Source organism: Denticeps clupeoides, chromosome 16 (genome assembly GCF_900700375.1).
Source record: "Denticeps clupeoides chromosome 16, fDenClu1.1, whole genome shotgun sequence".
In the NCBI taxonomy this organism is placed as follows: Eukaryota; Metazoa; Chordata; class Actinopteri; order Clupeiformes; family Denticipitidae; genus Denticeps; species Denticeps clupeoides.
Genome location: NC_041722.1, coordinates 3,736,056 through 3,758,466, shown reverse-complemented (window position 1 = coordinate 3,758,466; position 22,411 = coordinate 3,736,056). Strand labels below are relative to the sequence as shown.

Below are 22,411 nucleotides of genomic sequence, written 5' to 3'. Positions count from 1 at the left end.
TAGTACAATCTATTACAAGCAAATCTACAGGAATAATCCAGTGTAGCCAAACACAACACAAACAAGTTTTTTAAAAGTGAGAAGGAACAATTAGATGATCTTGCTTAGCTCTACCTAGTGTGTTATTCCATTTCAAGTCACCAGGAGTCAAGTCACTGCCTAAGGTCACATGGACAGAAGAGACCGACGAGAAAATTCTGCCTGAATAAATCATTTATATCAGACTTTAATAATGCTGAGGATCCTTTCTGAACACTTGATGGCGCTCTTTTGCACCAATCTGAGGCCATGCCGCTTCAAACTGCATTTGTGCACAACCCTCAAGAAGAAGAAGAAGTTGCTGCTCTCCATGGCAGGGTCAGATGACCGGTGTGGTCACAGTGACATGATAATCCCACTAATGCTGTTGGTTTCCTCTCTCTTTCTAAATGGCCGAGTGTCCTGTTTAATGCCAGATGGGAAGGTTTCAAGCCGTTTGACCCTAATTGTAAATAGTGACCGGTTTCTGGCATCCAGAGCAAAATCCTATTTAAAACATTCCATCATCCCATCCCATAATGGCACGTAGGTACAAAGAGATGTGCTATGCAGAGGATGTGGAGGTTGTCCTCTGAGTGGCCCGTTCATAGCGGGACAGGAGTAAAAATTCAGCAGAGGTAAAGTGTGTTTGGTTTTGTATTTGGACGACAACAACATGATACAATGTATTACTATTATTACTGTTGTTGTTGTTGTCATTATTATTATTAATAAATGTCCTGTTTAAAGAAAGGAACTCAAAACTTAACAATAAAATTCCAAAAATTCTCAGTAAAACATGGAAAACATCAGCCATTAGATAAAAATGAAATATTTTCAGCAATTACACAATTACAAGATAAAAGGTTAGCACTTTATATAAATGATGTCTTAATATTTTAGAATTAGCTGTTACTGGTGACGTGGTAAAGAGACATTATTGTGTATTATTTGATACTGTACTATTTGGAGTTGCCTTGCTGTGAACAGCAATACATCTTCAAATGCAATTCATGGTATTGGCAAATAACACATGAACATTCCAACACTTTATATGTTCACAAAACATCCAATCAGACCCCAGTGACCAGCTTTGTACATTCTTACCTGTTGGCTACAACACAAACTGTCTCGCTGATATACACACACACACACACACACACACACACACACACACACACACTCACCACAAGACCAGTCCACAGCCCTATTATCACCTACCGGAATCGTGTCTGTCTGAAAATGTAAATGAATGAAAGCCCCCTGCCACTTTAAAATGTCCTCTGTCGACACTCCCAAAACGTCTCTGCTTTCAGGTGGATTGCCTGTTCCCAGGAAAGACCTTACATTCCCACACCATGAGCACAGCCAGGCCGCTGATACCGAGCCTCCTGCTAGTCATCTCACACCTGGCTGAGGCGACGAGAGGTAACAATCCCTCCCTAGACAGCCTCTTATCAAACTCTTAAACAAGTATGTGATATTAAAAAATAATCAGTCTGTCATGAGTTTTATTGCATCTTTAATCAGATTATTATTAAAAGGGTTTTCTAATAATAAATGAAGCTTTTAAAGAACGTCTAGGAATTGCCTTTAAATACATGAATTGATCTGAACATCGCCCCCTGCGACCTGAAGCGCAGGGAATGGTCACGCACCTCAGGAGAAAAGGGCTTCAGAAAGAAAAATTCTGTTTTTCACACCCTTCAAAAGTGGACAAGCAAAACAAAAATATGCAAAAACGAAGCCTGTAATCCTGGGATTCTTTCACACGCTTTGAGAACTGCGTTTTTTACAACGATACGTCTAATTTATACATTTTTAAAGGCCAAATTGGTTCCAGCCGCCAACACATTTAACCTCATCATATCACACCAGTGAAATAAACAGGTCACAGTGGAGCAATGAAACTCTTTCAGCAACTAACTCACACTTAATTCTTCAGATCAGCCATTCTTCAGTGCACAGACGCTCATCATGGAAAAGAAACAAAGGAATGCATATGATGCGTTAAAAGCGATCAGTCTGGCTGTCTGAGAAGGAAGTAGAGCTCGAGTGCACAGTAGGACGATGATTATGTTAATCAATGACTTCTGCTGACAATACAGCTTTCTTCAACCTTCACCCTAAAGAAGGCAACTTTAGTACTGTTAAACGCACCATTCAGAATTAAGTATTACTGGTATTTACGGGGTGGTACTGGTATTACTGGTATCTACGGGGTGGTAGTAGCCTAGTGGGTAACTGAACCAGAAGACCCAGGTTCAGACCAGGCGTCAGATAAATGCTGAAAATCTAATGTAATCTATTTAATTAAACATTCTTTCCTGTAACATCTTGCGTCATTAATATCTCTAGTTTTAATTGGGACAAATGTACAATTTCTTTTTTCTTTTAAAAAGTTAGTAGGTGCGGTCTCTATAGTCCAGAATTTACAGTAGTCAAAAGCATTTGTTTTCTTATGAATTCTGAAACCTCTATGACATCGTAAGGACATATAACCTGCCTTATAGTAGTGAAAACCCAGCTGCTTGGGACACATGTGACAGTGTATTTCTTGGGTAAATGTGGAGGGTTGCATCAGGGAGGACATCAAACTTGTGTGGACCACCACACTGAAGATCAATTTGTGAGTTAACTTATTCCTTTCTTACTAAAAAGCCAGGCTAAGACCATAAATAGCAAACCTGAATTCATTACATCACCCCACAGACATGAAGCATAGAGGTCTCTTAATAATGAACAGTCACCTCTTCAGAAATTCAGTAAGACATCAACTATTGGAGAGACAGAAAGGAAAACCCATTTTGTTTAACGTCATACAGGACCAACTCATGGTCCGAACATTCAGTCCAGCAGCTGATGTTGCACCATCACCATAGCCCTAAAAAAATATGTTAGTTTATCATGGTTTAAGTGGAGCTTGATTCTTCTGATTCCAGCCACCTCGCCACATGAAAAGCACTGAGGCCATGTCAGGTAAAAAAAAAACAAAAAAACCCACACCTCCCAATGACATGGACATTGGTGACCTGATGATGATTAACCTCCCCATGAAGCAGAGGACGCTCACACTGGGCGGGATTCGTATGAAAGTGGGGGGAAACCCAAGAGTTGTAGGTGTCGGTGACAGGTTAGGGGGAGCATTCCCGCAGATCAGTAGCGGTGACTGTCAGAAGAGCGACAACGGCAGGGAGTGGAGACATCGACACAACAGCTCTGGCAGCAGGAAGCATTAAACACTTCAAACACTGCCTGCTGTCTTCCGCATCTCTGTAGCGGCTCCTCAAATGCATTCACCGCTCCTCAGGCACCGTTTCTGAAGATAGGCCACGTAGTTCCAGTTACATAACCGCACGGCAGATGTGAGCATTAAAAAAAAAAGAAGAGGAATCTATTAGCACACAGTGCTGTGGCTCACGCTGCGCTTCTCATCACAGCGGCCTCGTGTGAGAATACAGTAAGGGAACGGAGTGTTTTTTTTCCACTCACTGAGCTTTAAGCTCATGCTACAGTGCCCTTGCTCTAATAAAAGCCTCCTGCATGCGTGTTCACAATATCAAGAGGCTAGAACCTGTCAAAACAACTTGTACAATATTCTTTTTTTTTTATTCAGATCATAAGTTTTTTGGGGTTTTTTTATCATGCACGTAATAAAGGTAAAACCTGTAGCCAAGAGACAATTTCAGACAGACCGACAACCAATGGGGGTGGTGTTTCTTTTCTAAGTATTTAGCCCCCTCTAGTGGCCTCATTACTCAACTTCCAGAAAAGGAGGCCATTTTTTTCTGAATTACTCTGTGTTTCATTTCTTTGTGATCTTGTAAAATATGGTTTGGGGCAGAGACAGAAGACAGAATCCACATTGCGATTCAACAAAAAAAGTACGGCTGATTATCATGAACACGTCAATGGTGTTTTCAAAAAAGAATTCAGAACGAGACAACAATGCAAACTTTAGTACATTCAGGTCATTCTTGCAAACAGTGTAACTGAACGGAACTCTGTTTCTGCATTATTCCTTTTCAGGAGAAGAGCCACTTAGAACCCTGGCCTTGGGAGCTCCATGGCGCCAAATTCCCCATTCTGAGAAGCAGCGTGCGCACGCTTTCCTTTCAGGGTCTCATTATAAATCAATGCAGAGAGCCAACATTTCTTTTGCAGATGTAAAATAACCTCATGACAACCACCAGCATGAGATTGAATTATTTTCATTTTTGAACTTTGTAAATCTTCCAAAGCCTCCCGAATCTGAAGTTCACTTCAAAAGATGTCAGCGTACTCTTTATTGTTCTGAGTAGAGATTTTGGCCTTAGTTTGTCTTTCACTGATAACAGGACCACTGCCATGTACAATATTTAGCTTTGTGGAGAGATAAACTCCAGACTTGAACAAAATGGGCAGGCAGTAGCCTACCGGGTAACACACCCGCCTATGAAGCAGAAAAACACAAAATGACAGGTTCGAACCCCACTTACTACCATTGTGTCCCTAAGCAAGACACTTAACCCTGAGTGTCTCTACTTTTTGATCTACGATCTCTTAAACAACTCAACTACAACTCATACAAAATGCAGCAGCACGACTGACCTTCAACCTTCCCAAATTCTCCCACACCACCCCTCTGCTACGTTCCCTCCACTGGCTCCCAGTAGCTGCACGCATCAGGTTCAAAATACTGATGCTGGCCTACAAAGCCAAACAAGGAGTAGCACCATCCTACCTCACAGCCCTTATTACACCTCGCACTGCACCTCGTTTACTCCGAGCCTCCAGTACTACTCACCTGGTCTCCCCATCGCTAAAGGTAAAAGGAAGACCTTCATCTAGACTCTTCTCCGTCTTGGCCCCTCGGTGGTGGAATGTTCTGACCCCTCGAGGTCAGAACAGCTCAGGCACTGAGTATTTTCAAACGGCAGCTCAAGACCTTCCTCTTTAGAGAATATTTAGATGAACTTGTAATCTTCTTATTGTCGAACTTGTGTATAGAATCTACAACAGAGTGAATAAAAAGATTGTATTCATAGTTGGGGTCCTAGTGAACTGGAAATGATCACTTCATCAATGGTAACTTGATGGAAAGCATGTTGTAAGGGCGTCTGCTGAATGCCGTAAATGTAAATGTAAACAGTCAAGAACAAATACTATTTTAAAAATTCTTTTACAGAAGCTGAACTTGAAGGACAATGCAATGAAATGGTGGTTTTGTCTTGTTCCTGTCTTGTGTCTCAATGTCGATTGAAGTGAGAGAGCTTCATAGATACTTTTCCTCTAACTTTTCCACCACAAGCTCCCACAAGCTGGGAAACCATCTCCCACAAGCTGGAATTAGATCTTTAGAAACTGGAGACATTTTTGACAAGCCCAGGTCAGGCAGTCCCCACAAGACAACTGCTCGAGAGGACCGTTTGTTGGCTCCAAAATCCAAGGCCAGCCAATTTTCCACTGCAGCAGAGCTCCACTAGACCTGGTCACCTGAAGTCTCTCTGTCAACCAGAACAGTTTGTCGGATTCTGTCTCGAAATGGCCTCCATGGTCGAATCAGTGCCCAGAAGCCAGCACTAAACAAAAGACAATTGAAAAACTGTGTGGCATTTGCCAAGGCCCACAGCCTGCTAAAAGGATGGATGCTGGAAAAGTGGCAGAATGTGGATTTTTTCAGATGAATCTTGCAGGAGAACTACTGGTACCCGCATGGCTCCAAGATTCACCCAGAAAACAGTGAAGTTTGGTGGCGGAATAATCATGGTCTGGGATTACATCCAGTATGGTGTTGTGCGAGAGATCTGCAGGGTGGACTCAACATCAATAGTCTGAAATACCAAGAAATCTTAACTACCTTTTATATTCCAAACCATAAAAGAGGCCAAATTCTGCAGCAGGATGGTGCTCCATCACATACTTCCATCTCCACATCAAAGTTCCTCAAGGCGAAGAAGATCAAGATGCTCCAGGATTGGCCAGCCCAGTCACCAGACATGAACATCATTGAGCATGTGTGGGGTAGGATGAACGAGGAAACATGGAAGACAAAACCAAAGAATATTGATGAACTCTGGGAGGCATGCAAGACTGCTTTCTTTGCTATTCCTGATGACCTGATGATGATTTTTTAGGGTTTTAGCTTTTTACATTTAATTGATTAAATAGATAAATACATATACATATTTATTTTTTGCTGCTCTTACCTTTGTGTCTAATAAAGGTTTATCTTATCTTAAATGTCAGGTTAATAGCAGGTGTTTCTACAAAAGGGACAGTAGTTTACATGAGAGATTATGAGATACAGTATGTGTGCATGAAATGTTATCAGACATCAGTCCATTTATCAATAACCAGTCCAAATAAATAAATAAATAAAATGCCCATTTTGATCATCTATTTTTATTAATGCATTTCAAGTACTTCAAAAATTACATATCTTTGCACAATACTTTTAATGTAATTTTAGAAAAATTTCCAAAGTGAGCGCAAATGGAAAGAAAAAAAAAAAAAAAAAAAAAAAAAAAAAAGGATACTGTATAAAACACAGCGGACGTTAAAATCAGACAGTAGTATTAGACCCCCCCCCCCATCCTCAATTCTTTCTGCATACATCACTTATATCTCAGTGCACTTTTCTCTTTAAGCAGTATGTGAGAAGTGGAAAGAGAGAGGAAAATAATAATAATAATTAAAAGTCGTCGTCCCAGGCCTCGCCGCCACCACCACCACCACCCAAACCACTTTACCACAGAATAACAAGACTAGAACAAGGAGAACAGCTCAAGCCAAATTACAATTATAGATGAGCGCGCTGATTTAAGGAGTTGGTCTTTAAATCGTCCACTAAAACCCACAGACACAAAAGCAAGACACTTTGAATAAAAGTTAAGAAGCTAGGGAGCAACATTTTTTAAATGTATTTTTAAACATTTAATGAGTGACGCACAGAAACCAGCAGCTTCTAGATGAATATCTGAGAACCGAGGGTTTTTTTGGGGGTAAGTGTGCAGTTCCAGTGCAGCCTCCAACAAAGTTTTCTTCCAGATATAATAACAAGACGCTGTCTTCAATAAACAGGCCATCACGGTCCATGTCTGAAGGAAGCAGACGGGAGCACTTCAGATACATGGAATCAAATTGGAAAACCTCAGTGACGACACAAACTCAAGGTTGACGTGGAGGACCAATTTTATCTTATGTCACTTCCCCAATTCCTCAAAGATCCTCTCTCTCTAACAGATCTGAGGTGAGGCTCTGGGAATCTGGCCCTTGGGGATATTCTCAGGTCCATTTCATGCAACAGTTGACTTGAAAACCTCAGCGTTGTTCATGAATGGTTAGTGAAGCCACTCACACTTTCCTGTTTTATATACTTCGGAATGCCGCATTTCAGTTCAGATTTACCATGCAGACAGTAATGGTGACAAGTGACTGTAAATTTTGGATATGACTGGGTGCCACCGGACTAGATTACACAAGAGCACCAGCAACAGCCAAATGTAATAACAAATATGCACACAAAGAGAATAGTATAGAAACCTAGTCAGCTAGACCAGTCTTTTTCTATCCAGCATACCGTACATGAATACATGAGGTGGCTCCAGTGGTTGCATGGGGGGAAAAACAAGTGACTACTTGAGAGTCCATAAAATGAGCAAAAGCGTAAATCTTGTTTCTATGGTGAAGCATTTAGAACATTTACTGGGTGGAACTTCACCTTTTTCACGTAGCTGAACACAGAATGTCTTTCCTAAAGACTCTGGGTAGCAACAAAAAACACTACCTTAATTTTACAGGGGATTTAATATAAATAGTGGTTATTTGATTTGCTTGATTGCCATTAGAATCAATCAGTATGTAGAGAAACAAGAGGGGGGAAAAAGCAAAATGCAAAAAGATGCAAAAAGAAAAAAAAAAAAAAAAAAAGTCAGTCCTACAATCGTAATATTGTACGCAGCCTGTCTGCCTGCCTAGGCAAAAGTAATTCTCCTAAGGCATGTTTCTGTCCAGCACACAATCCGGCGGTAGCTTACTTCACATGTCAGAATCATGCTCCATGTGCTCGAAGGATGGGCTTCAATGCATTTTTAATGTGTGTGTTTTTTATTTATTTATTTATTTATTTATTTTTAACTCCCTTCAGCCTTCAAGCCCTCCATCCCTCTAATAAGCAAACATTTGAAATGTTGACAGGATTCTGAAGTGTGCAGCCACCAGAAACCTACTTCTTTTCTCCTCTTCACCACCTAAGACTGTTTCACATGGTCTTCTCCTACTTGTATTTGAATCCTGAGTGTCAATTAAAACAGTAAATGATCATTTCATGATCAGCAGGTAAATGATAAGAAAAAGAAAGAAAAAAAAAAAAAACAAAAACTCTAGATTGCCACATTTGTACAATTTTCACGCAGGAAAAAGAACAAGTAAGCTCTAGTAATAAAAGCCTGCTTTTTTATGTTTGTTTTAAAACATTTAATTACGTTGGCAAATGAGTCTCTTGCACACTAAGCCCGTGCTCTCTGGCCGCAACTGGCGGCGTAATTCCACTTGACCTGCCGCCGTGTTTTCCTGTGCTGGAGAGCAGCACTTCAGGAGAAATGAAAAATGAAGGGTAGAACAGAGGGGGGGAAAAACATGGTGTTCAAACATGTCATCAATCTGCTAGAAGAGGAAAAAAAATAAAGGAAAATGAAGACAAAAGGGAAAAGGTGAAGACAACAGCCCAAAATGAAAAACAAGGTGATTGTTTTCTACTGACCCCCCCCACCTCCATCCAGTTCCTGTGAATGGCCAGGTTCTGAGCAGAGCAGAGCTGGACAAGTTTAATACAGTGGCTCCTATCTCACAATGCCATTGTCCACTGAGAGAAGATGAAAAGAGGGGAGGAAAAAAAAAAAAAAAAAAAAAAAAAAAAAGACAAGGGGGGTCCAGAATGGGGGTCCAATTGACTGGTATGGTTACTCTTTGGAGTGAAGTGTTCCCACTGTAGGCACTAGTAAGAACCAAGGCATAGCGGAGGCAGGTTCAGCGCCTCATTTGGCCCATCTGGTAGTTCTCTCTGGTCTGCCGCTGCCTCTGGGGCCGCTGCGGTTGAGTCTGGCCTTGCTGCGAGTGCCGTGGCCTCATTCGCCGAAGGGTGGCTGAGGGAGACAGGAGCATGTATTATGTATTACCCGTTGTTATTCTTCATCCATATTGCATGCATTTATTATCAAATTAATCAAAGTGAAGACAATATGAAATAGTCCTCCATGTGTCAATGAAACTATTTAATGCCAGAAGGACCCGTCTTTAAAGGGCAGGTACTATCTGATTTGATATGATTCTCTGCAGGCTGTGCAGCCATTTCTGGACTTTTTTTGGACTTTATTACATCAACTCAGGGAGCCTTCAAACATTCCTCTTTTCCCCCTGTTCTGAAAATGTGCTGCAAAAGATGTTCTGCCAGTTAATCTGATGCCCTTCCAGATTGGACCGTATGTTTTTGGACAGACTTGAGCAGAGTGACTGGTGTGGAAGGAGACATGGGGAATGTTTTAGATTAGTGATCCCCAACCACTGGTCTTTGGATATGTACCAGGCCACACAGAAATTATAATAAAAACAAAAAAGCAAGAGCTGAAAACATTATAATGAAATGGGGCACAACTCACCTGGCAGTTCTTTGGGTGGTGGTAGTTTGGGGTTGCTGCTGGGTGTATGGACGCTGCATATCTTGATGAAGCCAGCCATCAGCATTATGAAAGCAATGCCCATCAGCAGCACTGCCCACCAATGAGCCTGTAAGACACACACACACAAAAAGTATATACAGAATGCATTGCACAATGTTTAATTAACATTCAATTTAGTATATGTGTGTTTGAGACAAAGAGAGAGAAACTTGCCACTATCCATTCTGCAATGTTCTCATAGAGCTCTGGGTCGAAGATTGCTTTTTTCAGTCGAGCTAAGGGCCCATCAGCATCCACCAGACGGCACTTCATGAAGACGTCGCAGTAACCCTTGAAGTCGTTACAGGGCGAGCCTGGCTGCAGTGTGATGACCCGGCCGTTAAAGAATTTCTTCCACTTCTCAGAGCTGGTGCTGCTGCAGGTGTTGGGCTTCACTACAACAAACAAAATTAAAATCTATTCAATTCTATTTTAATAAAGATTTGGAGCAGTTGAGAAATGGAGTGTGCAACACACTGACTTTTCTCGCTGCAGCAGACGTGGCACAGTTCCGCACTCTCATCCTTGGCATCTGTACTGGCACATGTGCACACGTCCAGTCCATACTTCGCACAGATTGAGCCAGTGCACACCTGAACGAGAGGAAAAGAGGAAGATTTACCTTTCACTGCTCGCTTCAAACAGGCAAGACTGCTGGTCTTCACATGGTTAAAAATCCTCACCCCGTTGAGGCAGACTTGTGTGTCGCTGTGGCAGGAAGTGAAGTTGGCTTTGGGCTCGGAGGTAGGGCACTGGGCCGTGAGGCCGTTACACTTGCCCTCGTAGGCACATTCACTGTCATCCCTACACTTCTCACTGCTGCTTTTAAAAGTACACTGAGACGTACAGCATGGACCTTGACTTGGACTAGAGAGAGAGAAGAAAGGTGGAAGTGGTGGAGAAAATAAAACATTTTGTTAGAATCTTGACTGACACCCCTGAATATTATTCCATATTCCTTTGAGTGCTGCAGCATGGTACATGCCTGCATTTTGCAGGGGGCTTCAGGGTGCACTTTTTGCCTTCGGGCTGGTTAGCATTGTAGCAACAATCATCTTTGCACTGGTCACTGTAGCCACAGTCACACTGCTCTCCAGCCTCCACCAAACCATTACCACAAATGGGCTGGCCGGATTCTGCAGAGACAGAGGAATCAAAAGGGGGTTTTGAAGCGTTTTGAGCTCTGCTAAAGACTGCCACAGTACTTAATAAAACTGAGATGCATCTCTCCAAACTGTAGCTCCCTGTGACTGCTCAACTCTTCATTTAAAACCTGGTTTTAAATCATGACAGAGCAGAGATGGAACTAAGCGAACAAACAAAAAAAACTAAGAATGGTCCTTACCGACAAAGCAGATGTTTCTCTTCTTCTCCAGCACCAGGCTGATGTTGCGGATGCTGCAGATGGAGAACTTGTTGTTGTTGTACTTGTCTCCTGAAGTGGCCCTGGCATACATGATGAAGTTCCCACTCTCCTTCTTGTCCTGGGCCTTGGACTCACCAGGGGTACATTCGATGCCAGAGTCATGCTGGAAAAAACACAAGAAAACAAGAGCGTGAGTCTATAGGTGAGAAGTTTAGTGGTTAGAAACTGCATGTTAACATGTTGTGGATTACGTTTTCATTATTGAACAGAAGCACTCCGATTACATGACATGATGGGGCCAATTCTGTGATATTGCACAACTTATTAAAAAACAAACAAAGGCTGACTTTGACTCTGGCTGACTCTGACTGACTTTCAGTCGGTCAGAAATTAAGAGACACAATGAAAGTGTAGTTTTAAAAGTTCAAATGCAAAATAAATGGACTTCTCTTTCCCTTGAATTTGTATGTTTTTCCATTTTGACAATTTGAGGAAATCAGACCAGGTTAGAATAGTGCATCTTCCTGCGGAATATTAACAGCAGGAAAATGTGCAGCATGTGAATTCCTGTGCCTTGAATCCTGTTGATGCATATTTAGCTTTTTTATGCTTGTATAAAACTCATTAATCGTATTATACAATATGACATATGTGTGTGTGTGTGTGTGTGTGTGTGTGTGCGAGAGAGATGAGAAAGTAAGCCAGCTAAAGTTGCTTTAACACCCATTATTTTATTAGGTCACTTGAAGCGTAATTTCTGAAATCACCAGTTGATACGTAACACCAGCACCTTCACAACCAGAAACTATACATAATGGGAAAAATTGAGGAAAGGTTGTGGTGGCTGGACCAAACTGCAAGTGTGCAAAGAATCCATAGGTGTTGCTGTGAGTCCGACAAGGTAAAATCCTGGAGGGGCTGATAACCACAGATAGCTGATCCAGCATCACTGGAGTGCGTGGACCGTGCACCCGGCCGAAGCGAGCTGCTCACCGGTGAGCCGAAGTTGTGGCCGACCTCGTGGGCGAAGGTGATATGTGAGACTTTTGGTGGCACGTGGGAGGCGTAGTTCTGCACTGTAATGATGCCCGTGTTCAGGGACTTTGTCTTCCCATCAGAGTAAGTCTTCTTCAACTCGCAGATGCCACCTGAGCTGCCTGCAGTCAACACACACACACACACACACACACACACACACACATCATATTCAAGAGGATTCAGCAGGATTTATTCAGACTAGAGGCCCAACAAATGTAATCTGTACAAAAGAGTCCATTACAAATACGACAATCCTGCTAGATGTGTATTTCTAAAATTGGTGCCATGTGCAGGGGTCTGGTGTTTTGAAGTTTAAATTAAATTTGACTAAAAAGTAAAACAAATTAGAAGTAAACTGAAGTGCAACTGGTTTAATTTATATTGTCCTTTTGTGTGTGTGAGGCCAGTGTGCCGGACTGTACATTTTGAATATGCAAGCTGACAGAACTTATATACAATCATCAAAGCAGCTGGAACACACTCTCTCACACACATACAATAAAGTAATTTTCCTGGGCATGATTCAATCTGTACATTTGTCCCCAGTCCCCAGGTGGAACTTGCAATAAATGTCAATTCTGTATCCATGGCAACTGATCCCTTTTGCAGTCTTGACTAGGCAATCTCGTCCACTTCTTTTTGTCCGTGCACATGTGTGTGGTCTGAGCCCACTCCGTTAAAAAAAAAAAAAAAAAAAAAAAAAAAGAGCATTTCTGAGGTACAGTCTTATACAACATGCAGGCCCCCAATACATTTTAATTAAGTGTTTTACCACACAAACTCACACATATATATATGTACACTCTTTATATAAAGAGTGTACGAGTGGCATAGCATGCCATTTTTTTTTTTTTTTTAATTCTACTCACCTAGTACCATTCAGTACAATTTAGTACAATTTCTTCTGAAATAAATGGGTTGCATAGTGGAAAATTTGGCACCTCTGGGATGTGTCAGGAAAAAACAGCATTTAAGAAATATTTGCAATGGAACTTAATTAGACGTAAAAAAAAAAAAAAAAAAAAGATGAAGAATGAAGTTCTCAGAGGTCACTAAGGTCAATTTTAAGGGTAGGATTAGGCTGAGATGTCATGATGCTGTGTATGTATTTACGCATCTCTGGACCTCTAGCAGCTAATCACCTACTGTAAAAATCAGCTGAACTGAACTATGTGAGTGAGACACGCACTAGAAGTGTTTCTATTTCAGGCAAGTGTGTTTGGGTTAATGAGACTAATGAGGCCCGGGAGAAACTATAGTACAAATTTCATAAATGGGGAGACAGTGCGAACAAACCTGTTGGGGCTCCAACCCAAGCAAGCCCCAGCACTCCATCATCAAAGTCTCTGTCTGTGAAGACATAGGCCAGGCAGTAATCATTGTGGTCCTGCTCGGAGTTGAGTTCCAGAAACTTCTCCACCCCGAGGTTGGAAAAGCGGAAGGGATTGGTTATATCCTTCTCATCTTCGGTCATGTTGATCTGAGAAAGAGAGAAAAATCACAGGAGGAAAAGGGTTATATTTTGATTGCTTTTGACAACACACACACACACACACACACACACACACACACACACACACACACACACACGGTCCAGGACCTTCAGATTATTATGTTTTTAAGTGCAAAATTAAGAGTTATATTTTCCTGTTTTTACATCCATAAATTCCATTTTATTTTTCATTTCCTGATTCCCGGTATGTGTCTGATCCTGATTGGGCATGGTGTGTTTTAAAGCAGACTCACCAACATCAGGTTATTCAACTGAACATCTTTTTAGTCTATATAGCCCAGCATTCAGCCAGTTTTTTTTTTTTTTGCCGCTTCATGTTTCGGCCATCATGTTTCTCAGACTAAGGCAAGGCTCTCATCGCTCAGTGGATCAGGGTCAAATCAATCAGCTCGACTCATGAAATGGAATGAAACTCGGCTTCATTAGATGACAAAATCACCACAGTGGCACACAAAATAATCTTATGGATTTTCAATTAGTGGTGTAGAAATTCATTTCCCAAATGGCTTTGGGTCAACAAAGGTCTGATCCCAGTCTTGTTTTATCAGTGGAGAGAGATGCAGTACACTGAAACAGAGAGCTAAGCTAGAGCCTGCAGCAAACCAGCCTGGCACATGGTATAGAAGTGGGGGAAAATATCCACGCCCTTCCAAAGCGTGAGGCTGCAGCAGTCCCCTTGTTGAGGAGATAAATGAGTCGGATGAGGCAAAGATGATTTCAGTTAGAGGCGAGCTGCTGCTGTAAATGGAACCTGGCAGAGCTCCTGCTGTTAAGACAGCTGCCATTTACATCAGAAGCTATATTTAAAGCAAAAATAAAAATTTGTATAGGTCCTGGTACTCAAAATAATATCAATATCTTTTTTTTTGGTTTCAATATTTTTGTATACCAGTATTTATAATTCATAAACAAACAAACACACACACAGGGTCAGTGTCCTGTTCATGTATTAAGCCTAAAAAGAGCTTCAAAGGTCTGCCTTCAAAAATGCTTTTAGTCTAGGACTAGATTTAATTCATCTTTTGCTAAATGTGTCAATCAAAGCAGTTTAATTACAAAAATAGCCAACCACAGACACACACAAAAAAGTCGGTCACTGCATTTTTGCTGCTTCTGCTACTGTGAAGAGACTGACTAACCTATTATTACCTTCTGTTATTTTAGTTCTACTTCTTTTCCCCCCAGCATATCCATGACAAGTAATTATTTTTGATCAAGCGACTTGTGGGTGTTGAAAAGCAGCAAAATCTCACCTTGATCCGCTTCACCATGAAACTGATGTTACGGATGCCCTGGAAGTCGGTGCTTTGATAGATAGAGTCGATGGCTTTAACATGGCTGGAGATCTGGAGAGTGGGTGGAAGGAGGTGAATTAACCATCCCTGGTGCTCTGTGGGTGATGTGTGGTATAGCTGTGCTGTTTTTGGTTACCTGGGCGATGACCGCCTCTCTGGTGCCGTAGTATTTGTAGAAGAGGTGGTCTGTTTGGATGAACAGTTGACAGGTGTTCTGTTCTTTGGAAGCTGCTCGCCGTTTCCGCAGAATGACCGGGCCGGTATCCTCGTCCTCCGCCATACTGTGAGCTTTCTGCAAGGGATTATGGGTATTCATCCAAATACTGATCACAAGATGTAGTCATCAGAAACTGAGAACTTGGGGAAATGTGCAGATAGTACAGTAGTAAGTGTGCGCTTTATTCATTTCAAAGAGTGCGGGTGAATGTGTGCAAGCACACAAACCTCCTTGGTGCTCTCCACTGCAGAGGCCTGGTATTTCTTCATCCTCTCAAACACAGAGCGATCAGCACAGCCTCCCTCTGCACCATACTTATGAGGATAATCTGCATTTTGCACAGAACATTTTTTTTAAAAAACACACACACACACACACACACACACACACACACACACACACTTCACAAATCAGACCGTACAAATGTGCACCAACGCCAAAGCCTCATTTATTACAGATGCTGCACTTGAGAAACTGATCCATACTCTCATTATTCACAACACACGCCCACTTTTGATTTGTTTACTGAACCCACTGGCCGCAGAGCCTCACAGGACCAGTGTAGTCTTTGGACAAGGCTCTAAACAAACAGCCCACCAAATATCAATAGACCTCAGCAGTCTGATAAGAAGGGGCTGTGTGTGTGTGTGTGTGTGTGTGTGTGTGTGTGTGTGTGTGTGTGTGTGTGTGTGTGTGTGTGCGAGAGAGAGAGAGAGATGAGAAAGTAAGCCAGCTAAAGTTGCTTTAATGCATAATAAGAAGGCCAGCCAGCTCCAGCTTCAATTTACAGGACCCAATCACCAGAACTAACTGCTGATGTCATCATCAACCCTCTGGCCGGGGAATCGTGAGATGCCAGCACATTACCAATCATTCTGAAGCATTCCTTCGGTACAAGTGACATCTACAATTGTGCCATAAAAAGCAGTATATACACATACTGTCACCACAGCTTCTGTACGTTAGCTGTGGAAGTGGCTTTTTAGGTCCTGTTGTGTGATTGGTATAGATGTGCAGTGCACAAATGTCAACCTGCAAAAGCCTGGGCCAAGAGCACCCAGGGCGGAGCCACAGGCTGAGGAATGAGGCAGGAGCTTTTAATTAGAGCCCAGGGACTTAGACTTGTAGCTCGTTGTCCGTCTCACAACCCTGTGCTCTCAGGAGCCTCAAGCCCTCTCTCTCACGAGGCCTACAGTGTTCCCTCTCTCTCACTTCTCCATAGGCAAGGGGGGGGCTACAGCTCTCACTCTCACGTCTCTATAGACAAAGGACCTACAGCACTCACTCAATCTTACTCTCTCTCACTTCTCTATAGGTGAAGGGCCGACAGCTCTCACTCTCGGTCTTTCTCTCTTCTTTTCTATAGGTGAAGGGTCTACAGCTCTCACTCTCTCTCTATTGCTCTTGGTTCCATCCCCAGGCAGGCTGCCCCTGTGGGTCATTGGACTCAGACTCACATCTTCAACACCATCTGGCCATCTGCTATGCTGGTATCTTAACCATGAGCCCACCTGAGCAGGTGACCCAGATGGCGGTTCTGAGCACAGCCAGATTTGGAACTGGCACCGTAAATGCACCTGCTAGCGTCTAGCCAAAAATTATAATTGTTGAATTCACTGATGTGAAATGAATATGATTACACATGCTAATTTGGTATTTTTAGGCTCCTCCCGCAGCACATTTAGATTCACAAAGCAGCTTCTCTACTAGCAAGGGCCTCCTTGTGTTAGCAGGGTATGGCTTGGTGCCTGTGCCATTAACCTATGTCATAGACCCTGTCATGTCAGATGCCCCCATGAGGCCCGCATACCAGGTGCTGGGTCAGGCGGGTTTACACAGGGCCACCTGGCATCTGTATCGACCTGCGCTGATCTCACTCAGTCATCACAGAGGGCACAGAAGGCAAAGACAAAACTCCTAGTGGCACTTGTAGCGCTTTCTGCTCTCCACACATTTTTGGTGAAATACAGACACGTTCATCTGCCGAAACACTTTCATCTGTCTTCCTGATATACGGCAGCTCCGTTCTCTCTTTTTCTCTCTCTCTCTCTCCTGGCACCACCAACTCTATTTATTACCAGTTTCCAGCCTCAATCACAGTCAGGGGCGTGCCATGCTGGCCAACAAGATGCAGCACTTCCCACAAGTCAGCTAGTGCTTCCAGTACAGTGGTGACCTCTGACACACTGACAGTAAATGATAATGACTCATCCCATTCTTGGTGTGTGTGTGTGTGTGTTGTGGAGATGGGCATGAAATATAATGGCAATGAAATTTGATCTCATCTGTGTGTGTGTGTGTGTGTGTGTGTGTGTGAGAGAGGTTTGGGGGGGGTTCAACTGCTACACTAGACACAGGAAACCGCAATAAACTCTCCCCACCGATAATGCTCCCTTTGTTCCCACACTGAACACACTCAGATTCACATTCAAATCACGTTAACGAGACTCGGAGAGAAAGTAGGTAACGTGCATTTGAAAAAATTTAAATAATCATAAAATAATAAAAATAATTGTTTGTTAATTACCATCTGTGGTGATTGACATGAATAGCAAACACAAGGACCATGTGACACCCATGGTGATCTTATCAATAGCAGTAATGAGAAGGTGGCCGCTCATTTAATGTAAATGATTTGAAGAGCTTAAAAACACAGAAATGGTACAGAGAGGACAGAGTGGAGGCTGCTCTGGATAAGGGTGTCTGATAAATGCTGTAAATGTTTTCTTCTAGGAGGACTGAGGTGAGAACAGACAGGAACCAGTGTGGTCGGACTGAGGTCATCTGCTGGAGGAGGGAACAGGTGACATTTTACTACCTTACAACCTTCACCTTTTACCACCAGAGGGCACTGTGTCACACAGCAACAATGGTGGCTCTGGTGACAATAACAGGAGGGAGCCTATCGACCACAGACCGCAGAGGTGACACGGCCCCGCGTTCTGTGCTCAGTAATGACTAAGTCAAGGGGAGGAGTGAGGAGTGAAAAAAAAAAAAAAAAAAAAAAAGAAGATGTGCGTGGTGGAGCAGGTGGAAAGGTGGCAGGAGGGGAAGGCTGAAAAACAGGAAATGAAACTAGCTGAGAACCGATGGCAGCCGAAGATCACAATGGACACCTGGTTTACAGTGCAGCCAGAAGCCATTAATCAGAGAGAAAGATGACACCGAACCAAGAGAAAGTGGAGGCCGTGTCCACAGGATAAGCCAGCTAAAGGAATTAGGGGTTTTGGCTCCCACTACGGTTTCCCTTTTGATAGCGGGCATTGTTCTGGATCCTTTCACTGTCTGGGAGAGGATAAGACCTTTTCACAACACACTCACACCCATCCTTATATCCTAGTCAGGACTTACGGTTATAAATATACAACTACTACTTTTCAAAGCAAACATCTGATAACCTTCATAATGTTGGATTCAGTCTTTTGTAAAAGTAAAAAAAAAAACACACATACATAAAGGAGCGGCGTGGTTTAGTGTAGATGTTGTGCAGTGTAGCGCACTGCATTCTCTTTTCCTGCAGTGTTCCTCCTGACATTAGGTCACTTGACCACAGGTATCAGGCACAGAGCCCACACCTCACAGCAGGGTCTCACAAGGTTCTACATCCCCACCCCCTCATCTCTTTTGCAGTCTGTGCTCTCTCACAAATTACATCTTCTCCTCTTTATTCATGAAGCAATACACCAAGTAGGTGAAAAGGTGGACTGTGGGAGAAAATAAATGTCCAAAAGGGTTAGAAGGGTGCAGAAATACTGTTGTCCCCGTACTTGACTGACTACACTTGTCTCTAAACCAGGCAAATTACAGTGATTATGCACGCACACACACACACACACACACACCTCTGCTGTGTGTGAGATCACATGATTGCACAAAATATTTTTACAGCTAACAAAACCACTGATACTGATACTCTGAGGTGTTCAAAGCCAAAAATGGAACTCACGAATATCATCTTCATGGTAGATGACAGAGTGGAAGGGAACATCTGGGTCTTTAAGGTATCTCTCAGAGGGCTCCACGTAGTATGTACCATGGTGACTCTTGATGAAGCCTTCAAACTTTCCATCCACAATGGAGCCATGCGTCAAACTGCCCTGTTCATCTGTGACAGGAAACAGAAAAGGTCAAAGGTCAAGAAACATATGAGCGCATATATATATATATATATATAGAGCACAGTTTTCTTTTCCCTAGCTCTCTTGCGCGCGCGCACACACACACACACACACACACAATCCTGAAAGCTGCTTGCTCTCTTCTCTCTGTGTATGTCACGAAGATGGCTCGTAGGAAAACGGCATCTATCCACTCCCCTTCTGCATGACCTTCAGATCTAGATAATAAGAGTTTTAATGACCAGCAGAGATCAGGCAATATCGCTCATAATTAAACAGGCAGAGCTGCTTATTAAAAAGGAGGAAGGGTCCTTCATTGTCTACTGGGCTCTGAAATTTCATTAGAAAAAAGGAAAAGAAACAAAATTATGCACGGCCATTACTAGACAATAACAATATGGATATGGGAAAATCTGGATATTTTAAGAAGTAAGCTACAGATTCCGTTTCATTTTATTTATTTGAAATTCAAATTGCACTAAGTATTGTTTACACTACAAATCCAGAACATTCACCATTTAATCTATCTGTATACTGGTATATGGTGAAATGATACGGTGAAAAGTTTTTGTTAACTTTGCACAAATACGAACAAACATCACATTAATTAAGAGTGATTGTAGGGTGATAGTAAATCCCACTTCAGGGGGACTGTCCCTGTAACTACTAATTTATGTCGCTCTCGATAAGGGTGTCTAATAAATGCAGTAAATGTAAATTTAGAGCTTTTACTTAAATAGTAAAAAAGTATTATTTAACTCTTGCCAACACTGGCTGAAATGATGAAGCAAACAATTGCTTTCTTTTCACAATCTATGGTCTCTGTAATGATGTGCACAGTTTTGTTCTTTTGACCATACAAAAATTTATTTATGTATATAAACTGGGGGAAAAGCTACAGACACAAACCTCTTCAATGATCAGATGACATCTGAAAACAAAAGGTTAGTTGTTGACACCCTAAGTTGGCTGATAAGGCTTAATGTAATGGTCACATGTGATTCCTCACGATGGGTCTTCCTCAGGCCCTCAATCAGCATGTGAATGGCATGTGACTACTGGGTTGTAGCTGCACTTAATGGTCACCCTCCTTAAGCAATCACTGAAAAAGGCTCTGTGTGTGTGTACACATACCTTAAACTATCAGGGTCCACTAAAAACTTATTGCATTATTAAATGTATGATTATGGATAATGTGGATAATGTTGAAAGTGTGAAAATGTTGTGATATTTTTTATAGCATACTGTCCATCTCAGTAAAAGAAACCACTAGGGCCTGTTTGCTCTTCTGACAGGCAAGTGAAAAATATGCCAAATAGACAGTATTCAGACACAAAACAGCATACGTAAACTAAACAGCTACTGTTAGATCTTAAAGATGGGACACATAGATAAAAGAAATGAAATTTCATAATATCAATTACAGCTGCTTCTGTGTTTGCTGGCTTTAAATGTGTTTATAATGCTCCTGATAAATATTCCAATAACACAGAGAGAGAGAGAGACAAAAAGCAAGACATCAAATGCTAATGAGAAAAACACAGTGTTAATTAGCAGAATTCACTCAGAGAATGGTTCCTCTGCGTCCTCAGCTAAAGATCCGCATTACCAGTGCGCAGTGCTGGAGGGGATCAGGCGCTCTACTATGCACGGTGTTGCAGGAGGGAGGGACCAACGGTTTATCGGCAAATTTAATTCGCCTCCCGGCTGGAGGGTTAGGAGCTTCACCTCAACTACACAGGATAATGAGCCCACCCAGCCAAGTGCCACACCCTCCTGTGTGCATATAAGATTACAGCTCTGAGCTAAACGGCCTCATCTCAGGAGAGTGTGGAGAGGGGGAAAAAAAAAAAAAAAAAAACGTGAGTGAATACAGCCAACATGCGACCCGCAAAAAACAAATACCCAGACTACGTGATGATTGTTAACGTAGTGATAATATTGTTGAATATTTTAAAATATAGATCTAAACCAGACTTAGTATTTACTTTGTTAAGAGTAGCACTTCTGATTTCCATGATCAACACACTTTGCTTAAGCACATGTTGCTTAAGGGAGGCTCAACCTGTAACTACTGAAAGAAATATTAAATGCTAAATTGCCTGTAGAGGAACTGAAAGAAAAACACAGTGAACGATAGTACTGAAATTGAAGGGAAATGGTGTTGTGGAAGAGCAAAGTTTTTTTTTAAACATCATGTTTGAAGAGTTGGTACAGTCGTAGCTGCTATTTTTGTTTCTCCCTTGCTCAAGATGGGTGTGGCAGCAGAGGAACGATAGTGTGCTGATTACACACTCATATATTCTTCAGAAAACGCCACATTCTTGCTCGGAGCACTGGGGCACTAAAACGGCGTTATCTGGTCCCCCAGCAATAGCTGTAGTTGATGATTTTGGAGAGTTTCTTCCATGGGGAAGCGCTCTCACTCATACTCAAAGTCTGAGTGTATCGAGGCTGGATGGGATTAAAAATGACAAGAGTTTTTCTCCCTTGTGTCAGATATCAAGTGCAGCAGATGCCAGGGACATTTGCAGACAGCTCCAATTATAACTCACATTTCAGGACTAGGGCTGAATGGGATCATCTGAATAAAAGAGAAAAGATTTTTGCCTGATCGAACCATGGGAAAATGTATAAAAGATAAAAGGTCCCTAACAGCAGGAAAGGAAAAAATTAAATCAAACAAAAAGACATCATTGGAATCAATGGGAGAACTTTTGTCTGTCTTGAGCTAGACTCATTTTCCAGCTGCTTGATGCACAGGCAGTGACAATGACAATGTTCCAAATGACATGCCATTACATTATAACAGGAGTTGCATGAATGTATGGAGAAACAGAAGAAATGAAGAAGATCTGGAGAACTTCATTATCTTCTTCTCTGCCAAATTCAACCCTTCTTTAGCTCCAAGTGAAAGTCATAATGAAAGGAACAAGATCTTTGTTTACTGCAATTGGTCCACAAAGACAATAAAAATAAAAAAATAACAATAAATCAATCAATCTATCCAAATGTGATCTTATAAATCATTACAAACTGCATCGGCAAACTCAGAGGAAATGGCTCTGAAGATCATTTGATAGCTGAGCATGTGAGGAGGTGATTTAAATTACACCCTCCACCCTACTACCACACCACTCTCACTACC

At 42.0% G+C, this 22,411-nt stretch overlaps 1 protein-coding gene across 1 annotated transcript in view; it reads right to left on the bottom strand.

The window, feature by feature from the left end:
• Nucleotides 1-8,927: 8,927 nt before the first annotated feature.
• The window catches only part of adam10a (ADAM metallopeptidase domain 10a), a 52,519-nt gene continuing 39,035 nt past the window's right edge, over nucleotides 8,928-22,411 (bottom strand). Inside the window, exons 4-16 of the mRNA XM_028955661.1 lie at nucleotides 19,092-19,250; nucleotides 15,373-15,473; nucleotides 15,065-15,220; nucleotides 14,887-14,979; nucleotides 13,417-13,600; nucleotides 12,076-12,239; nucleotides 11,062-11,245; nucleotides 10,702-10,852; nucleotides 10,400-10,583; nucleotides 10,198-10,309; nucleotides 9,891-10,111; nucleotides 9,657-9,783; nucleotides 8,928-9,143 (exon numbers count right to left, since the gene is read on the bottom strand). Coding sequence (XP_028811494.1) covers nucleotides 9,028-9,143; nucleotides 9,657-9,783; nucleotides 9,891-10,111; nucleotides 10,198-10,309; nucleotides 10,400-10,583; nucleotides 10,702-10,852; nucleotides 11,062-11,245; nucleotides 12,076-12,239; nucleotides 13,417-13,600; nucleotides 14,887-14,979; nucleotides 15,065-15,220; nucleotides 15,373-15,473; nucleotides 19,092-19,250 — 1,952 coding nt within the window. The 3' untranslated portion in view covers nucleotides 8,928-9,027. The remainder of the gene's footprint in view (nucleotides 9,144-9,656; nucleotides 9,784-9,890; nucleotides 10,112-10,197; nucleotides 10,310-10,399; nucleotides 10,584-10,701; nucleotides 10,853-11,061; nucleotides 11,246-12,075; nucleotides 12,240-13,416; nucleotides 13,601-14,886; nucleotides 14,980-15,064; nucleotides 15,221-15,372; nucleotides 15,474-19,091; nucleotides 19,251-22,411) is intronic.